Here is an 18,499-nt window from a genome sequence, read left to right as displayed (position 1 = left end):
GACTTCACAGACTGTACAATAATTGACGTGTGCGTCCCAGCGCCGAGACAGATGGACACTGTTATTTCAACTACCCATCTTTTTCACGGCCTTGAGCTCCGGCAATACGGCATTGACTGAGACCTTTGTTCCAAAGCACCCCGTCTCATTCATCTCTCTCAATTTACAACAACAACAACTCGCCGCCAAGAAAATTCATAAAATACAACAAATATACAGAGTTATTACAACGCAGTCAAAATAGCATGGCTGATACTTGCGGTCAACCTGCCCAGCTCCCTTCTTCCTTCCCCCAGATAACTAGTTACAACACAGTCGTGGGGTGCATAGCCTTTCCCCCACCCCCCTCTTCGACTTCGACCGTATCGGGCCAATCAATCTATCAAGATAGGCAAAAGATAGGCTTCGCCCCTGCGCCAATGGGAAGCCCCTCCCTGGCGGTGCAACACCCGAGGTGCCGCGCTGCTGCTGCTGCTGCCATCAAATTCGCACCTTGTCCCCCTCTCATTTCAATGCTTACTTTGTGGCTGGCTACTTTGTATCAGTGGACTGCAGCAGGGCTATAGCTGAATGATACTGGGGGATACATAAACTAGGTCGGCTGGGAACTGGGTTTGGGTGACACGAGCTGTCGCAAATCGTCATTGCATGCGTCCATCTCATCGTCACGCGTCCACTGCCCATCTACGGCATGATTCTTTTTTATCTTATTTTATTCATTTTCTGTTATAGAACAAGAACCCCTATCCAAGACAAATTGTCGACTCTTTGCACTCAGTCCATGTCTGGTCGGTACTCCGTAGTGTCCGCGCAGAGCCTCCTCCGTCACATGCTTGTCAATACAGCCTGTTTAGTTATTGTCCCAACCCGGTCCCTCCCGGTCACGCAGGCACGACAAGGAAAAAGGAGAATAAAACTAAGCGGCTCGCTCTCCCGCCTTGCTCACAGAGATCTTCCCACATGTACATAAGTTTCCGCCTCAGTCCGACTAGTCTCACGCCCACCCCCCCCCCGCGCAGCCTTATCAGTGCTGGCCGCGCAGCCAATCACGACGCTCCAGTTTCCTGGTTTTCGCTACGACCGCCCGGATCCGTCATCGGAGCAAGCCGTTTCGCTCGCTGGCCCAGAAAAGCGACAAGAGCCATCGTCCTCTGGCTTGTCGCGGATACGTTCGACTGGGCAGTCAGTCTGTGATCCTGACAGTCTTTATTAATTGATATACATAGTCGCAGCCACGCGGACCAAATACACATCACCGTCGCTTGCTTAGTCGCCTTGGCAATATTCAGCACGACGCTTGCCATGTCTGAATGGTAAAACGCATTTTCTTATCTTCCAATCACATCGACTAGGCGCTCTCTTTTTTGACATCATTTTCATTCTATCGCCTGGTAGATCCCATTGATCTTGTGTCGCTTGATCAACAACACGCGACTCATCTTCCGTCTCTCGCGGAGCAACAAGTCGGATTACACTCTTGGTAGTTGATGGTGCGTTCTGTTTCCATACTCTCCACCTGACCGCTCAGTGCGTAAATCAAAAGATGCACAACTTTCCCGTCTGTTCCTGTCTCGTAATTTCAAACGTGGCAATATCGTGATTGCGATAATGTAGCATCAATCGATAACGACGGGGGATGGACGCATGCTGCGAACCTGGCCTGCACACACCACATTTGTCCTGGACAGGCCCTACTGCGACGCCATGGAGAGGCCGTCTCTGCGGCCCGCTGGAAATGTCATCCGAGGCGCGAGGCAGCACCCACTCCACGCGAAGCCCGTGGCTCCAGTACCCAGCCGCTGTGCTCTGCCGACTCGGAAGTCGAGTTGGCGTGAGGAGGAGTACTCTGCCTATGGGCGACCCGATAATCAGAAGCGAAAGCTCTGGTACATGGAGGATCAGGCTCATCCGGCTAGCGCCTCGAAAATAGGGCCGCATGTTTCGGTCGTGGAAGCTCCCAAGTGTCAGAGTGTCCGGGCAGTGAATGCCAATTTCCTTTTCCTCCTCAATGTCCTTTATCTCGAGACTTCTCAGCTCAAGATCTTTCTCGTACATGCGCACGAGACGATAGGCCCCTGAAGCAGGATCAGGAACAGCATGTGGAGAGTCACTAACTTCACGTGGTTGCTTGAGAAATCCTACCAACGGAAGTGTACCCTGCGGTAGGGGTACAATCCGACCCAAGTGCGGATAATAGACCAAGTTCTCACCCATTTCTTGCCATTTCAACTTCAAAGTTGGCTGCGATTGTTTAGAGAGAGCACAACCTTGCTGTTACTGACTGAATCACTCACCGGATAGGCGGAAGTTGGTATAGACGGTCTAGTGAAGGACCAGGGGGTGGGGAGGTGCAATGGTTCAAACATCTCTGGTAGAAGAGGCTCGGCTATTGCTGATAGCTCATTCAAGTCATCATCACTGTCCACTTCTTCCGCGGCTTCGGCCTGACCAGTCTCATTTTCGGTGTTGGCTTCGTTGTCATCGTCGCCGTCGTCATCTTCATCATCTTCATCATCTTCATCATCGGCGTCATCTTCGTCATCGCCGTTATCTTCAGCACCAGAGTCCTCAAATTCATCGTCAAATTGCTCATCAGTTGACAACTCTTCATCGCCCGAATCATCTCCAAGATGGACGTTGGCTGCGGCGGTCGCGGTGGCTGTCCCGAGAAAATTGACTATTGCATGAAGAGCATTCTGACCTGGCCAGACCATGTCCAGCGCTCGATCCAAGCCGGCATCGGGCGCGGGACACGGGTTATCGGGTATCGCTCGAACACAAGTCTCAAGATCAGCCATCGGTTGCGGGCATGACTTGTTGACAGGGAGTATTACACGGGGTGTTCCGCCAATGAGGTCCTCCACAGTATCGACTGTCAAGAAGCTGTCGTTGGACAAGGCCAAAATGCCCCAGGCTCTGCAAGCAAACTCATTAGCTCCGACACATGCTGCTCGCAGATATACACCTACCGTGAAGTTTCCGCAAGGTTTTCCTCACTGCGCCGTAAATTTGCAGCCGATGGCCTGATGCACAAGGCCGGCCGGCCGGCCGCCCAGATCTCCGAGATCCAGGTATATCCATCAATGTCGATTGAGCAAACCTTGTCAGCTTCGCCGCGGTCGTCGTCCATGAAGCATATGTTGGGAATATTGTTTGCCTGGTGGCCAAGCGCGAGGATGATTCGCCAGTTTTTGCTGCGTGTTCGTGCAAAGGCTGCCGGCCCATTGCCCGCTGCGTCGTCTTTGTCATTCGGCGGCGGGCTCTGTTTCTTGGAATTTTCCAACGCGAACGCAAACACGGTCACTTCCCGGCGATTAGAACTGACGGCAATCATACGCGATTGCCTGTGTACTGCCAAGCCCCACGCTGAGATTCCTACGTTCTCGCGAAAGAAGTGAACGGGTGGCTTCGCCGACGTTGACTTGCATCTTATTGAACCGCCTGGGTGTGCAAGAGGTGACTTTTTCTGATTCGATATCCATTCGGCGATTTCTCTTGTGTAGTATGCGTAGACTTCACCGTCATCGCAGCAGGCGACAAGAGCCTCTTCGTTTCCTAGAAATCCCGCCACGAGGTTGTTGATAGAATGAGGCACTACTCGATCTATATAGCTTCCGATGTACGGTGCAACACTGCTGGGCTCGCAGCGCAGCCGGTAATCAGGCTGGCGTGGGAGCCGCTGTCTCGCTATGCTTCGCGGCACATAGACGTAGATTTGGCTCTGATAGGCCACAAAGTACAACTGCACAGAATTAGCATGGGCGCAGGGCCTCGGGAGCTGCCGTGACAAACATTGTATGCTTGGGATAGTGCGGTCAAGTTGTTGCGATACAACTGCGGCGCAGGAACAGTGGCATAGATGGAGTGCTCGCTTGGCCTCTCTTGATCGATTGTTTCTGGTGTCCATAGGAATGGGACTTCGTGACCCAGAGCGGGAAGACCGAGGGCGGCTCGCTCGCGATTCCGAATGGCTGCCTTGGCCTCTGGACCAAACTGTTTGCTTGTACATTAGATGCGCACATGAGCAACGCTACATCATCGTTGGCATCTCACTCTATCCGTGGCCGTCTGCCAGTGACAGATGCCGACTGTGGCAGGCACCCATTTTCTTGGCGGCTGAGGCCCGGGCTCTTTGGCCGCCATGTGGTCGTGCAAGGACGCCCTTGAGACGTAGTGTTTCTGCTACGCCGACTACTCCGAGAGAGGTGCAGCGGAAGGGAAATAGTCGCCAAAGAGACTAGACCCGGTATTTGGGATGGATATCGATAAAGGGCTCTGGACAGCGCGAATGCTGGCTTGATAGAAAATGACGTCGTGGTGCTGAAGAACGAGAAGTCGTGAGGCGCAATAAACTGATGTGATGGTGGGTGGGGTGGGTACGGAGTGGTAGCTTATTATACGTACAGTCAAGTCCATCATGGCCTTGCCACTTGATGCGGCCCGCCCAACACGATGACAACCCCAGCGGCCAAGACTAAATATTAGGGTTTTTGTGGCCAAAATAATCATAACAATGCGGTTGGTGGTAAAGAGGTAGCTGTGGTTGGGGCTGTAACCCGAGACATCTATGTACGCGCTCTGTGCTACTGGCATCTGGGAATGACCTCGAACATGTCTACAAGCATCCCTGACGTAGAAATGACAGGCTTACATGTATTCGAAGCAGCCTTGCATCTTGACATCTGACAAATGTACCGCATTACTACCCTCATTTTGGTGGCACACATGATATTGTACTATCCGCGACAAAGTGTAGAAATGCAACGCGAGACCACGCACCGCAACCTCCCAATGTCGTGAGACGTGAGAGGTTTTGCCAACAAGACCCCAGCGAATATAGCCATTTTCTTGAAATCTCTTGATTTTTTACATCTTTTAATTTTTGCATCTCCCGACACCACCGCACGCCAAGCTCATCGCTGCATCAACTCCACCATGTCCTTCATCCGATAGTCCAGCACGGGGGTCTCCCAGTCCGCCTCGAGCAGCGCGTACGTTTCGACCGTGCTCTGGTACGCCTTTGTCGGGTTGACGGCCCAGTATCCGAAATCCGCATCGACGTCCTTGAGCAGGCGCCACAGGTTGCGCCAGTACCGTGCCCCGCCGCGGGACGTGTGCCGGGCGGCGCCGAGCTCGCCGACCCAGACCGGCGCGACGTCCTGTTCGAGCAGCCAGAGCCAGTTGTGGCGCATGGTGCCGACAAAGGATGCGTACCCGCGCTGGGCAAAGCGGCCGCCCCAGCTGCCCCAGCCGGACCAGGCGTAGACGTGCGCCGAGTAGACGAGCTTGTCGGGCGCGCGGCGCAGCACGACCGGACGGCGGCGCGCGCCCGACACGTCGTTGGCCGACTCGGTGCCCTCGACCACGACGAGCCAGTCCGGGTTCATGGCCAGCAGGCGGTCGCCGCAGCGCTCCGCGGCGGCGGCCCACGTCGCCCACGGCATGGTGCCCCAGAGCCCGCGGACCTCGTTGCGCAGGTCGACGGCGATGACGAGCGGGTCGTGGCGGAGGCGTGCCATGACGGTTTCCCAGTTGCGGATCCAGCCCTCCTCCGTCTGGCGCACCGCGCACAGCCCGCCGAGGTGGTCGTTGGCCCAGCCCGCGTCGCACGGGTTGGCGCCGCAGCACCACGTCGCCGTCGTGATGTGGTTGTTGACGATGACGGCCAGCCCCGCGTCCGTCAGCGCCGCCACGACGGCCTCGAGCACGTCGAGCGCCCGCAGGCCCGCCAGGTCCGGGTTGGCCAGCACCAGGTGCGGCGCGATGACGGGGTTGGTCAGCACCAGCTCGTCGGCGTACGGCAGCCGCACGCTGTTGAAGCCCAGTCGCCGGATCGTTTGCGCAATCGCCGTCCGGTGCCGCACCTCGAGCCCGCCCGGCACGAAGAGCTCGTCGCTCGCCCCATACCAGTTGACCGAGTGCAGCTTGAACCGGTCGCCGGCGGCGTCGACAATGTGGCGGCCGCGCGTGCGCAGCGGCAGCTTCCGCTGCAGGATGCTGTGCCGCTCCGAGGGCGGCGGCAGCGGCGCCTGGGCAAAGTCGTTGGTCGCGTCGTCGGGCAGCCACGGGGACTGTAGGTAGGCCTCGCGGCGCCAGATGTAGAGCGTGCCGGCCACGACGGCGGCCAGGAAGAGGAGAAGAAACATGCTGCACCAGGTAAAGCGACGGCGCTTCTTGAGGGTGCTACTGTGCCAGCGTGGCAAGGGTGTGTCGGGATCCCACGCTCCGTCTTCGTCGTCGGATGCCGCGGGTGACGGGATGCTGGTTGCTGGAGGACTGGCAGGAGCTTGCGACTCGTTCGGCCCCAGCAGGCGCAAGGATTCTTCCGCGGCGCTTGATATCGCGGTAGGAGCTGATGGAGTTGATGGAGGTGATGGAGGTGATGGGGCAGCCGTTGGATTATGTAGGGGTGATGAACCGCCCTTGCCAAGTCGCGACTTTTTGGCCATCATTTTCAGTGGTGCCACTTGGCACCAACTGGGCAATGAAGCACGCGACGTGCAGTAAGACACAAAGAAGACGAGAATTGCGAGGAAAATCTGCAGTAGAACCTCTTGCCAAAGATGATGATACTTTTTGCAAACCCAAAGATAGATAGTACGTGATAAATATGACCAGCTCCTGCGTCCAACGTTAGGATGAGGCCGTGAGATGAGGGCGAGTACATACCCTGCGGTCTACCAACTCGCAATGAATCACGTCGCCCAATACCGCGTTGGAAATATCTACCAAAGAGTCTGGTGCTTTGAATTGAAGAAGCAGTGTTCTCTTGTAGATTCCAAGTTGACCGGTCCCGAACGTGCCGCGTCTCGCTGTTGGCTTGCCTCCGGATCGGCCGGGACTGGTTAGATCTCTTTTCCCGCCGACGTTTGACTAACACAGTTTGAGTCTAAACTCTGGGGTTGTCGCGTGTGCGCACATGCGTACATGCCACGCTGAAGTTTGGTGGGTAGAACTGGTTCCAGATCATGGTCAATCGGACAGGGCGAAACGTTAGGAGGGATGAATGAGATGCAGAGTCGCCGTCTTGAGAGTTGCTGAAGACACTTGGTCGAATGGCCAGGCCGAGACGTCATGCGACGCCCTACGAGTCAGAGAAGGGGCTGATACAAGCCAGCAGTAATACAAATTAGTAGAAGATATATTGTGTGCAAGCGGCCGTCCAATAATACTAATTTTAGCTATTGCAGAAAACCACCAACACTGCTCTGAGCAGTACAGCGCCACATTCGGATTCGGCAAACGCGGAAAAATTCAGATATAATCGCATAGATTTTTTGTTATGAAAATGCTCTATATAAAACAGTAAAATGGTATACATCAGGCCAAGTAAACCATTCACATGGTACCGAATTAATTTTTGCTCAAAGAGCAATAGACTCCAACGCCGCGCTATAGTAAAAACGTAATGAACATTGAAATGCCCGGCAGAGTATTTCTCTTGCTCGGGCTTTCAGTAATATGGCAGCGCGCGGCTTGCTTTTTTTTCTCAGTTTCAGAGACACATTTTGCGATTGAAAACTGACTGGGTATAAGCCCTCGTGATCTTGCGGCGGCAGTTTGGCCGGCGCTTTCAAGGAATGAAGTCACAATGAAACAAAACTCCTTTCGCTTTCTTTTTGCATTTGAATCATGTGTTGGGTTAAAGTCGGTTCATGCCGAGCGGGTTCATGCTCCCGTATTTATCGGGTTCTTGTCCGAGTTCGAAGCCAGGTTGCGGCGATCGCGGGGACCGAGACGGCGGTGGTGGCGGCAGCGGCGAGCTAGGCGCGGGAGGAGTGTTGCCCGCAAAGGTCTGCTGCGTGTCCCATGATCGCGGGATAGGCGATCGGGGTGCTGAGAACGACCGCGAAGGCGCGTGGTATCGAGCGGCGTTTTGCTCATAGTACGCCGACGTCTTGCGTTCTGTGGACGGGTATTGTACTGCCGACGCCGGTGTTACCACGGTGCTGTTTTCTCGCGAGAGCATCTCATACGAACGTGTACCAGATTTCGCGTCGAGTCTGGCGTCGACAGACACGAACTCCTTTTTCTTAACATCGCCGCGGCCGATGAGATTCTTGAAGAGGTTGACCCAGCCGGTGAGCATGGATCGCCGGCCTAGTAGGAAGACGAGCCAAACGCCGTTGAGCTATCATCATGTTAGTACTTGATAGTAGGATGGACATTTTCATGGTGTACTCACGCCGAGTAGTAATAGCACGGCAGTCACGGTGGCTTGGTTGACAACAAACTTGCTCGCCTCCTTCAAGCATTTATTCTTGTCGCCCCCGGAGCCGATCAAGCAAAGCACCCAACTCTCTGCGATCTTGGGGTCCCTTGTGACGGATTCGACAACGTTATCCTGAAAGACGAAGATAACGGAAAAGAAGATGACGTCGGCAACAATGATGAGAACAATGGCAATACCGCGCCATTGAAGGGCAATAACGCGCTTGATGCGGCGGTAGGCCTGTCTTGGGGTCATGGTGCGGATGCTATTCGAGTAGGACGGCAGGCCAGATCCCTCAGTCGAAGCGGAGCTGTCCGCCAGAGACGCCAAGTACACCTTGACGCAGTATCCAAACGTAGCAAAAGTCGTAATGACGGTAGTGCCGGCGAAAATGAGCAGGGGAATCCAAAGGTCGGCCAAGCTGTTGTCGTGGTTAATGTGGCAGATGGTTCCGAAGCGGAAAGACACGCCGCTGAAGACCAAGGCCAGAATGATGCCAATGATGGGAATGCCCCATCCTGCGGCATGTGCAAAGTACATGAAGTCGCGGCCGACGGTGACCTGCCAGCAAATCTGAAGATGCAGCGACAGGGAGCGCAAAAACGCCCACATGACGCCAGACCAACCTCCGAGAATGAGGAGGCCGCCGGACGCGCCGCAAACGGTGCTCGTCTGCATGCCGTGGGGGGTGATCTTGTCGTAGCACTGCTCAGGGCGTGCGGCGAGGGGCACGACGAAGCCCATGTTCATGAGAAAGACGCCGGCGGTGAGGCAGATGCTGAGATAGTGACGGTTGGTCTTGTCGACAGGCAGGAAGGCCCACGACAGGAGGAGATACAGGCAGCATATCGCGCTGGCAGTGGCAACCCAGTTGGCGACACTGCCGATGGTGTTGAAGCTGTCGGGATAGACCCAGTCAGTCAGCGGGCAGGGCAAGCAGCATTCGATGCTGTCGGCGATTTTCTGGCAGAGGCGGCCGTCGACGACTGAAGACATGTTAGTGGGAGGCAAGGTGAAGTATCAAGATGCCGGCCAAGAAGCTCTTACATCCTTTACTGTTGGGATAGAGCCTTGCGTCGAAGAACGGCGGCGGGCAGAGATTGGCCATGTTGACTGCTTTGCTGAGAGACATGTTGGGTGGACGGCTGGTTGTGCAGGCGGTGGAATCGGTAGACGAAGGATAGGTAGTTGTTTGGGTGTTGCGACAAAGATTATGGCGGAATAAATGGAAAAAGACGTGGGTGTATTCTTGATAGATGGCCGGGCGGAAAGTCTATCGAGACGTGGTGTATGTGACGAGACAGGGTGGTAGGAGCAAGTGCAGAGACTCGTTTCGACGATCGTGTACGAGAAGTCGGCCAAGATGGGACGGGAATGCAGGGTTGAGTAAAGTCGATAGCAAAGAAAACAAGCACCGTCGGCGAGGTACGTGGCGAGAGAAGCAGAGTAAACTTTTAGGTCAGAGGAAGAGCAGTTCCATGTTGAATACGTGTAGGTTGTTTGTCGTGTAAGTTGAAGAGACAATGCCAGTATTGAATGATGGAATCAAACAGATACGGCAGCAGTGCAACTTCATTCAGACAAGACTTGCCCGAAGCAAGAAGAGGCAAAGAGAGGAAGAGAGAGAGATGGTCGAGGATAGAGTGGTGGGTACATGCGGGGAGGGCAGACGACTTATACAAGATGTGAGTGCGGCTGGGTTTGGGTTGATGATGGGCGTGGAGTGTGGGTAGGAAGCGAGTAAAGTGACAAGGGCTGCATTTTGCACGCCCAAGCAAAAAAGGAAACGCGCCAAGTGGGATGTGTTGAGGAGGGGGGAGGGGATGGATTGGCAGACGAGAAGAAGACGAGTCTGTGAAGTGCAGGATGGATTGATGAAGTGGGATAGGCTATAGGCTATAGCTTGCAGTTGTTGGACGGACGGGGGACATGGATCCTGGTGGAGTGGCTGGTGGATGATGGATGATGGGAGTGTCCGCTGAAGGAGCTTGGCCAGGGGAAGAGGAGGCGTGTGTTCAGAGGGCGAGTACGCTAAAAGGCAGGGCCACCCCTCTCCCCTCTTCCCCTGCAGGCACCGAGGGCCCACCTGACAGTGAAGAGACAGGAAAGTACAGGGGGCTGAGGCGTGGCAATGTGCTCTTCGGTGCACTTACAGCACACTGAGGGCTGGACATTCAGTACCTAAATCCTCCCTTCAGTGACGCTTCCACTAGACCCCATCCCCACCAGCCACCATCCTGCGAACAGCATGATGAAAAGAAATACTCTAGTGCTAAAAATACAGGCGTCCACCACACACTACAGCAACCGTCTGCAGCATGAAGTATATCCCTCCCTTGCCTTTCCAACAGGAGACAAAAAGAAGAAAAACGTCACACAATCCAGACAAGCCATGCCGTTACCCGTACACGCATGACAGACAATACGACCGACCGCTGCGGTGGCTGAAATCGACAGGTCTCCCCTGCGAAGCTGGGGTAGATACGGATAGGGGGGCGCTCAGAGACACCACAAGCGAAGCAAGACTCGACAATGCCACTCGTCATTTTCTGCAGCCCTGCTCGCCACCGTCTCCGTACAGAGTATACCAATGAGCGAGCAGAGACAATGTCCTACACAGCGATGCTTGGCTATACGGCCAATCAGAGACAGCATCGATCGACGACGAATTCTGGCCTCGTCCAATAGAGAGACACAGAACTAACTAAACCGAAAAAAAAAAGAAGAAAAAAAAGGAGAAGAAGAAGAAAACACGCGATGCCCTCTCTGTGTACACCGTCGCACAGCAGCCAGAGAAAAACGAACTTGTTCCAGTTCCAGGGCCGATGGAGATGGCAAGGCCCGCCTCCTCGCAGCATACATAGTGCAAGCGGCGCAACGCGTGGTGGCGGCGCCGGCTGCAGACGGGGGGGTGGAATAACGCCTCGTCTTTCTCAGACTGGTCGGTGGCGTCAAATATTGAAGCCTGAAAGCCCTTCTTTACCACCTATTTTCCTTGCCGTGCTGCGCTAAACAACGGCTCGCAGACTAGACCCGTTGCATCTATGTATTAGTGCCTACGGATACTGGTATGTACAAGACGAATAGCATCCAAATGAGCCCCCAACCTCAGTAGCGTCTTGGAATTCTCAGTTGAAGGCTTGAAGCCCGTCTCCTAATAAACTGCCTAGCGCACCACGCAACGTGCCGACTTGCTCACAAGGCTGGCATCTATCCACCGACCAGAGCCATACTAATCTGTACTTGTTCCACATCTCGGTCGTCCGTACGAGCGCAGAGAGAAACAAGACGAAGGTGTACCAAGTATAGATCAAGTATTGTCTGGTCCGCAAAGCCGTCTTTGCCCGCGAACCAATCCCGCTTCCTGTCCAAGCGGTTGATGCACCAGCGCTTTCGCCACATTCTGATATACGGATATACCAGCAATAAACGATTTTTTGCTCCTCCACCGTAGCTGACGAAAACAGAGCCAAGAATGACCAACGACAGCCCCCTCCGGCTGGGCTCTCATGCGCGCCGTACCAGAAAAGAAACCCAGGGCCTCTGACGGAGCGGACCACGGAATGGAGTCGTCAGCTGGGGCTGGCCTCTCTGCACGAATTAAAGACGCCGCGCCGAAAGGGCCAAGAGCCTTGTTTTGTACGTCCGTACATGCCAGCTACTATGCGCATGCGTAATGCTTCCACATTGCGTGTAGCTGCATATGCATTCTCATATACTGAGCAGTAAGAAACAAGTGCCTTGCAGCTTGCTCCGGGCCATGTCAAATACGACAAGTTTGATGCACTGCAGGTTCAACTACGAGATTTTAGACCAATCAGGCAAAGATATACTGGCGAATAGAATGATTCGACCTCGCTGCATGGCCGATTCATGACTCGTCCAATCACGGACGAGCAACGGACAATCGCCACGCCGCCACGCCACCATCACCAGGGCTCGCTTGTTGCCCTCTCGCCTCGAAATCCCCATTTGCCGCCCGTGGTAGTACTGCAGGATCGGTCAATGCTGAAAACGTGGAAAGAGAGAGAAGAAGCCCCTCGGGTGGTTCAGCATTTGTCATCTCGTACGGAGGGACGAGAAGCAGACCAGAACAGCGGGAGTGGCGTCGGCACAAGTAGAAAAACGCTGCTCGCTCGGTATAGGCCAGATGTAGACGACTGAGAGACAGGCCAAGAACGCCCAAACGCCCGGAAAGAAGCCAGTAACCGGCTCCGAAATCTGACTGGCTTACATCTTTTCTTCTTCGCTCCCCAAACCCGCCCCCGTGGCAAAATAAAGCACCAGCATATGAAAAGCAGAGAGAAATTGTTCCCTCTTCGCCTCCCATTGTAAATGCGACCTTTATTCCGACCTTCCCAGTTGAGCCTCCTTTCCGCTGCATTGTATCAAGCGAAGAAAAAAAAGATCCATCCGCCAGCTGAACTCGATCCTTGCCGTCTGCACGTCTATCCCAATCCGTTCGTCGCCAGGGCGGGTCGCGAAGCTTGGTCCCGTTCCAGAGTTATGGGACGAGATGGAGCCGTCTGCTGCACAGTTCAGACATAGGTACTTACGTTGTAGAAGCCCTTGACAGAATCTGAAGGAAAAAAAAGGTGGACCTTGATATAACCTGTCAATTATATCCTGGCGGTGCGAAGAGGCAACCCGCTAACAACTCCATGGCGAAACTGTCGTGAGGCAAGATGAACTTCCCCCAGCGCAGCATTCTGCTCAACAATGTGCCGTAGTGACCGTGGTATAATCGCGCCTGGCTTGCCTTTGTCCGCTCCGATTTCTCTTGGTGGTGCATTCCCTGGTGCAAAAGCCGCGTCTGCCTTTTCTGTATGGCCGCCCACTTACACAGTACAGCTGGTAATAGCATGAATGATATACCCCGCACACCTAGTCTTTTTTTTTTCTTACCAACGCAAAGGGTCTGCAAGCGGCCACTCGTTGCGAAAAAAGAAAACGTTGTAGAAGATTCTGCATGACAGATCCTCGATGACGAGACGCGAGGGGTTGGAAAAAGCGTCGGCGGCGACGGCACTTCCCGCAGTCGTTCACGCGACCAACATGGGACGCATAAAAAGACGCACTGGTGGACGGCCCCGCGACGACGACATCGTCAGTGCATGATTATAATCATAATACCGTGGTAGTATGAGGCAGGCTGCCCTGCTCGGGCCAGGGCCCTATCTCGCTTGAATATGTATGTGCCCCCCCGGCGACGGGATCGCACAGGGGAACCCACACGGGTCGGCAGCGACCCTGTGCGTGTGGCCTGACACTACGTTACTTATTACATACTGAACGCTGTCGATTGGTGTTTCTGTTGGGAGCTTGAATATTGGCATGAATATTGTCCAAGTGTTGTGATCTGCATACATGTAGTGTTCGATGGCTCAATGCGCCCGTCGGTCGAGCCGGCCGAAACGCATCATGATGGAAACATTCTCCAGAGCCGCGGATACAGAGGTTGGAAACTCGAAAGATGGACCGCGATGGCCCGTAAATGGATACGCCTGGGCCTCGAGTTGTCTCTCTCCTCACGGGTATCGAATCGCGTAAAACGCTCGGCGTCAAACATGTACCAGTTCTACATGCAACTACTGACTAGCAAAGTGTCTTACGGGCAACAGTACGAGTCACTAACATTACCGCAACTGCGAACAGAGGATTGGCGTTCTCTTGGCTGGTGCAAGCACCGCCTACACACCAGTTTCAGCTGACCTCCCCAGGGCAAGCTATCAAGCCCTGTTCCCTTCTATAACCATCATATAACTTCGTTCTTGCTCTGACCCTTTCGGCACCTCGAGAACTCGCCAGCCCTGCCAGTCTTGCGCTGAGAACAAACGCTGATGAATCAGATGGGTCAGGGCCATCTCACTGTTACCCCAGGAAACCCCTTGCGAAGCCAGCCCGCATCGCGTGGCATTCGGCGGTCTGTGCACTAGGATTGATGTGTGGGCGGGTTGTGCGCTGAGACATTTGCGTTGGAGGCGCTTCCAGCCAACCCATCTCCAGACTGGTGGTTTTTTTTCCTGGCCGGTCTGCATCGGATAGGCGTCCGGCAATAAATCATCTCAGTTGAATGGCAGGCTATTTGATGGGGTGCAGCGGCAGGATCTGGCATCCCCTTGTCATCCTGACTCGCTCGGACAGCGCTGAAGCACCATGGCGCTGCCGGCAGTTGTCACGACGCAGCGCCGAGCCATACCAGCCCATTCGTTTCTCTTTGCTCGTATTCTACTCGTCACCGTTATTGAAATGGCATCGCGTCCTGAAGGCACTGTATTTCTACTTTATTAATTTCGTGTTTTGTTTTTTTTTTGCCGCCGGGGGTGATCTAGCGGCCTCGGACAAACGGCGTCCTGGCCGTGTGAGTGGCCGGCCGTCCGCTGCGCATGCAAACCATACAAGCCCCTGCAAACAAAGCGCCGCCCCTGCTTGCACCGAGCCAACGAGATTCCCGTGCACATCGCGACGGGTGACGAGTCGAAGCGCAGTCACATCGTGACAAGACGGCAATGCTTGGAAGCTCCGGGCGCTCTATTAACCGCACACCCTCTTGCCTCGGCATATCATCCGATTGTACAGTCGACGTCGCAGCCGTCACCTTGGCTGGGAAGGGGAGGGGGCACGTCTGTTTGTTGAGCCCATCGAGACTGGCTTCTGCCAATACGGCAGGAAATTCTGATCACCATCATTCTCATCATCTGACCTTGAGGGAAGCATCTTGATACGCAAAACTTGCCGCCAGAGCTGCCGCTAGTGCAAGTGGCTGATCACGCAGACGTCGACTACTGGCCGTGGTCGGTTAGATGGCCCCCGTCCATGGGGTGCATTGCGTGGTAGCGCATCGCCTTATTACAAGATGTCAGTCTCGGCTTCAACTGAAGGTTGCCCGTTCCTTACGCTAACACAATGCTAGAATCCAAGTCATCCCGAATCCTGCTAACTAGCAAACCCCACGGTCGGCAGTTTACTGGCCAGTACGCCACCTCCAATCGCATCGTTTCGACGTCGCATCTATCCATCCATAGGGAGATATTTCTCACGACAATAAAGTCCTAAGATTCCTACTAACACCAACACAAATACTGAGACAATCCTACGTCACCATTCTAGTCCTCTTCTGCCTCTCGTTCCGATGTTTGCGAAACTTACTCTTCGGCGCACCCGAGGTTTCGTCTCTGGTCAGCCCTCGGAGAATCTGAGCCACACCACACGATTTATCAAGTGTGAGCATCAACTCCTTCTCCAATGTGAACGAAAACGCACCTTGCCCTGCTTAGCATTGGGCTGCCATCAGCTGTCCGTGTTGGCCAGCAGCGGCCACAATGCCTTCGTTACGAATACGCACAACATGTGAAATTGATCATCCAACTCGTTGTGCCGCCGACGACGCGGGGATTTGTTCGGGCTCGGCATGGCAAGAATCTACCCTTATAAGCCGAGGCTACGACATGAGTTGACAGCCAACTCGGGTCGCTGTTAAACGATCGCCTACACGAGCAGTACGTCACATCCCAGCAATCTTATCACGATTTATAGATATAATGGATTCTCACGCACCGTTTCTGCTTGTCACGCGACTTGATGTTCCCGCTCCCGCCGCAGCGATGCATTCCCATCGCTCCAAAGTCAATCGAATTGCTTCATGGCTAGTAGACAGCTGCCGCATTCAACCCCACAGCGCCACGCCGACAGCCACCATGCGGCTAGTTGATGCAAGCCAAGGTCAGTCCAGAGACTGCCTCATGTGTCAAAATCTTTTCTCCATGCTGTCCTCGGCCCTGGCCAGTTTTCCTCGGCCAATATCGATCATGGCCAAGGATGGCTCGTGGCGGAACCAGTAATGGTCTGGCCATGACCTCCTCTTGGACCCGTTTACCCCGACAAATCGATGGCTTGCAGTCGGAGTTTGCGTGCGAACCACACGCTCTCCGTGCCCGGCTCAATCATGAGCTCTCTGGCAGCTAGCGTCTGTTCTAGAAGGGGGCTTCGACGCATCCTCGTCAGGGCTGCCTTTGATACTAATAGGGGAGGCTTTGCACGACATCCACAGCCGGCAGCCGTTGTCTTCTACTCGAGAGCGTTCATTCTCGGGGATTCATGACCGACGCACTTGGTGTAAGCTTGGTGTGCATTCATATAGCTATTGAAGCGAAAGCTCCAAGCTTCAACTGCCTATGACGGCTGTGAAATGCATCATTTGGGAATAGCGCGGCTGCAGCCTGCAGCATGCAAGTGTCGCAGAACAGTTCCTTTGCGGTTCCAGGGCTTGCGCTACCATCCCACGTGCATTCCGAGCCTACAGAAAGAGTCCACCTTGTGCAATTACCACGCGATGCAGCGCGCCACGGAATAGAAGTCCAGGTCTCAATATCTACCAGCGCCGGATCGCAAACACATGGGATGGGTTAATTTCCCCGCGCAATAGCTCCCCAGGATCAAACAGATAGATACCCTTACGATATGGATATGGTCCGTTCAAACCCTTCTTTTCAACAACTTTTTGGTGGGACGTTGCGCGGCGCGAACCAACGCCACGGGCCTTGCATCCTAATAATGGGGGCGATGGGCCACACGCCCCTCCTCCTGCTACAGACTTTCCCAATTTCGATACAGGTCCGTGCTATGGAGTCGATGGCGGCCGTGCTAGACAGGGCACAAACGCCATGTGCACGCCATGAACAGAGGCACGACTTGAGACCTTTTGAGTATTCTCCCCTCATGGCGCCGCGAAGGTATCGCCATTGGGTGCTGCGAGTGACCTTTTCCTCGGCGCGCTCCAGAGAGCCGGGTCTGGACTGTGCGCCGCCGCACTAGTCGTCTTGTTCGTCGACATGCATTCAGATCCATGAAGCACAGTTTCCTGACATTGCTGATCGATGTACGAAGTAAAACCGAGGCTGTCTCTGAGAACGTGTCAGTGGGCGTACTGTTGAGTTGTACCAATACTGTGTGTTACGTGTCTCGACATGGCTCTGCCTCGGTTCTAGAAGAGCGAGGTTTGGTTTTCATTGGTCGGTTTAGCTGCGACGATGCCGCCTGTTGAGCAACCTCGGAGCCGTTGCGAGGAAAGGCTTCTCGTATAAGAACATGTCTCGAGGTCAAGTAGGACACTGCGTTGAAGAATGTGTCGGCCAATCCAATGCACATCCGAATCGCTGGGGCATGCATGCGCACCCGCACCCTACAAGACGCAGCCTTGTTTTGCGTGCTGTCTGTACGGAGTACAAATTACGGATACCGAACTACACCAGACAGGGCCCCCTGGTGCGTATTCAACGGTATAAACGGACAGTCGGGTTGGTGGAGTTGTCCCGTCACCCGCGGAGTCCCGTAGGATGTCAGGCAGAGACGGACCAAAGGGCAATGTTGTTGCAGGGTTTATTAGTACTCAATAGAAACAGACGCGAAGACGAAATTACAAATACGGCCCGCAATCGGGATCGCGCTCTTTCGAGTCTGGGGCCCAAGTCGCTGGAGTTGTGCGTTGGGGCTGTCACGCCCTACGGTGATGGCGTCTGTTCGCAGTTCTCAATCGGCGCGGTGGAGAAGAGCACTCCAAGCAGATTGAGAGAATCTCGCAACCAGGTCGTTAACATTATGATGACTGCCCCATACAGGTGACAACGTATTTTAATGCCTGTATCCGTATGAAGAATGAGGTCATGGGTGCTCGATTTGAGAGAGCTAAACGCCATTCTGTGAGACTAGGCTTGGATGCTCCCAATTTAAACTGTTATATTCCAGTTGAAGGGCACAGGCTCCGGCTTTTCCAATTGCAAAACTACCCAGATTTTGGGTTGCATTGCGGTAAACCAAAATTTGACATCATATATATAGAGTTGCACGATGAGCAGAGACTTGAGAACAGGGCGCAAGTCGGGTTGTCAGCACAAGTGAGCATTTGGAAGTAGACTAGTTAGGAAAAAGACCTGCGTAGAAAACAGCTGTGCTGATCCGACTGTTTCTGCTTGCAACTCATGTTTAATGAGGAGGAATGTTTCCAAACATGTTATGTGTGATTCGAACATGATCATAATTGACCATCCCGTAACCTATTTACAGTTTCACTTACCCATTCATCATTCTTGAGCTTCATAGGTCAACACCAATGCCAGATCTATCCCGCCGGGCTCTTTCTGACACCTGTCTCGGTTTGTCTTGGCTCTTGCAGACATCCTGTCCAAGCGCAGCACCTCGATGCGGGGCGCGCACTTCAACAAAAGTGTTGATCTTGGACTCTTCAGTGTATTTCCAAGGTCATCCCGCTCCAATCTGTAAGCAGAACGA

General features: G+C 54.1%; 11 protein-coding genes across 11 annotated transcripts; 6 read left to right on the top strand and 5 right to left on the bottom strand.

Annotated features, from left to right (window-relative positions):
• Positions 1 to 1,536: 1,536 nt before the first annotated feature.
• Positions 1,537 to 4,419, bottom strand: CCM_06252 (uncharacterized protein; the record flags this gene model as incomplete). The annotated part of the gene is made up of 5 exons (XM_006671393.1): positions 1,537 to 2,241; positions 2,295 to 2,916; positions 2,970 to 3,742; positions 3,793 to 3,993; positions 4,405 to 4,419. The coding sequence occupies 5 exons, from the start codon at positions 4,417 to 4,419 to the stop codon at positions 1,537 to 1,539; spliced, it is 2,316 nt and encodes a 771-aa protein (XP_006671456.1).
• A 494-nt stretch (positions 4,420 to 4,913) lies between these two features.
• Positions 4,914 to 6,449, bottom strand: CCM_06251 (cellulase (glycosyl hydrolase family 5), putative; the record flags this gene model as incomplete). The annotated part of the gene is made up of 2 exons (XM_006671392.1): positions 4,914 to 6,352; positions 6,419 to 6,449. The coding sequence occupies 2 exons, from the start codon at positions 6,447 to 6,449 to the stop codon at positions 4,914 to 4,916; spliced, it is 1,470 nt and encodes a 489-aa protein (XP_006671455.1).
• Positions 6,450 to 7,642: 1,193 nt separating this feature from the next.
• On the bottom strand, positions 7,643 to 9,344 carry CCM_06250 (uncharacterized protein; the record flags this gene model as incomplete). Its single annotated transcript, XM_006671391.1, has 3 exons — positions 7,643 to 8,131; positions 8,186 to 9,198; positions 9,260 to 9,344. 3 exons carry the CDS (start codon positions 9,342 to 9,344, stop codon positions 7,643 to 7,645), a joined length of 1,587 nt encoding a protein of 528 aa, XP_006671454.1.
• Positions 9,345 to 10,969: 1,625 nt separating this feature from the next.
• On the top strand, positions 10,970 to 12,055 carry CCM_06249 (uncharacterized protein; the record flags this gene model as incomplete). The annotated part of the gene is made up of 3 exons (XM_006671390.1): positions 10,970 to 11,153; positions 11,667 to 11,851; positions 11,960 to 12,055. The coding sequence occupies 3 exons, from the start codon at positions 10,970 to 10,972 to the stop codon at positions 12,053 to 12,055; spliced, it is 465 nt and encodes a 154-aa protein (XP_006671453.1).
• A 43-nt stretch (positions 12,056 to 12,098) lies between these two features.
• On the bottom strand, positions 12,099 to 12,875 carry CCM_06248 (uncharacterized protein; the record flags this gene model as incomplete). Its single annotated transcript, XM_006671389.1, has 3 exons — positions 12,099 to 12,698; positions 12,769 to 12,791; positions 12,860 to 12,875. The coding sequence occupies 3 exons, from the start codon at positions 12,873 to 12,875 to the stop codon at positions 12,099 to 12,101; spliced, it is 639 nt and encodes a 212-aa protein (XP_006671452.1).
• A 56-nt stretch (positions 12,876 to 12,931) lies between these two features.
• On the top strand, positions 12,932 to 13,330 carry CCM_06247 (uncharacterized protein; the record flags this gene model as incomplete). Its single annotated transcript, XM_006671388.1, has 2 exons — positions 12,932 to 13,036; positions 13,172 to 13,330. 2 exons carry the CDS (start codon positions 12,932 to 12,934, stop codon positions 13,328 to 13,330), a joined length of 264 nt encoding a protein of 87 aa, XP_006671451.1.
• A 269-nt stretch (positions 13,331 to 13,599) lies between these two features.
• CCM_06246 (uncharacterized protein) lies at positions 13,600 to 13,975 on the top strand (the record flags this gene model as incomplete). Its single annotated transcript, XM_006671387.1, has 2 exons — positions 13,600 to 13,746; positions 13,868 to 13,975. 2 exons carry the CDS (start codon positions 13,600 to 13,602, stop codon positions 13,973 to 13,975), a joined length of 255 nt encoding a protein of 84 aa, XP_006671450.1.
• A 393-nt stretch (positions 13,976 to 14,368) lies between these two features.
• On the top strand, positions 14,369 to 15,566 carry CCM_06245 (uncharacterized protein; the record flags this gene model as incomplete). Its single annotated transcript, XM_006671386.1, has 5 exons — positions 14,369 to 14,485; positions 14,579 to 14,839; positions 14,927 to 15,010; positions 15,396 to 15,435; positions 15,490 to 15,566. 5 exons carry the CDS (start codon positions 14,369 to 14,371, stop codon positions 15,564 to 15,566), a joined length of 579 nt encoding a protein of 192 aa, XP_006671449.1.
• Positions 15,567 to 16,438: 872 nt separating this feature from the next.
• Positions 16,439 to 16,890, top strand: CCM_06244 (uncharacterized protein; the record flags this gene model as incomplete). Its single annotated transcript, XM_006671385.1, has 2 exons — positions 16,439 to 16,616; positions 16,805 to 16,890. 2 exons carry the CDS (start codon positions 16,439 to 16,441, stop codon positions 16,888 to 16,890), a joined length of 264 nt encoding a protein of 87 aa, XP_006671448.1.
• A 38-nt stretch (positions 16,891 to 16,928) lies between these two features.
• Positions 16,929 to 17,359, bottom strand: CCM_06243 (uncharacterized protein; the record flags this gene model as incomplete). The annotated part of the gene is made up of 2 exons (XM_006671384.1): positions 16,929 to 17,115; positions 17,169 to 17,359. 2 exons carry the CDS (start codon positions 17,357 to 17,359, stop codon positions 16,929 to 16,931), a joined length of 378 nt encoding a protein of 125 aa, XP_006671447.1.
• A 19-nt stretch (positions 17,360 to 17,378) lies between these two features.
• On the top strand, positions 17,379 to 17,833 carry CCM_06242 (uncharacterized protein; the record flags this gene model as incomplete). The annotated part of the gene is made up of 3 exons (XM_006671383.1): positions 17,379 to 17,426; positions 17,468 to 17,476; positions 17,555 to 17,833. 3 exons carry the CDS (start codon positions 17,379 to 17,381, stop codon positions 17,831 to 17,833), a joined length of 336 nt encoding a protein of 111 aa, XP_006671446.1.
• Between the last annotated feature and the right edge of the window lie 666 nt (positions 17,834 to 18,499).

This window comes from Cordyceps militaris, assembly GCF_000225605.1.
Source record: "Cordyceps militaris CM01 unplaced genomic scaffold CCM_S00004, whole genome shotgun sequence".
Taxonomy (NCBI): Eukaryota; Fungi; Ascomycota; class Sordariomycetes; order Hypocreales; family Cordycipitaceae; genus Cordyceps; species Cordyceps militaris.
This window is presented reverse-complemented; position numbering and strand designations above follow the sequence as displayed.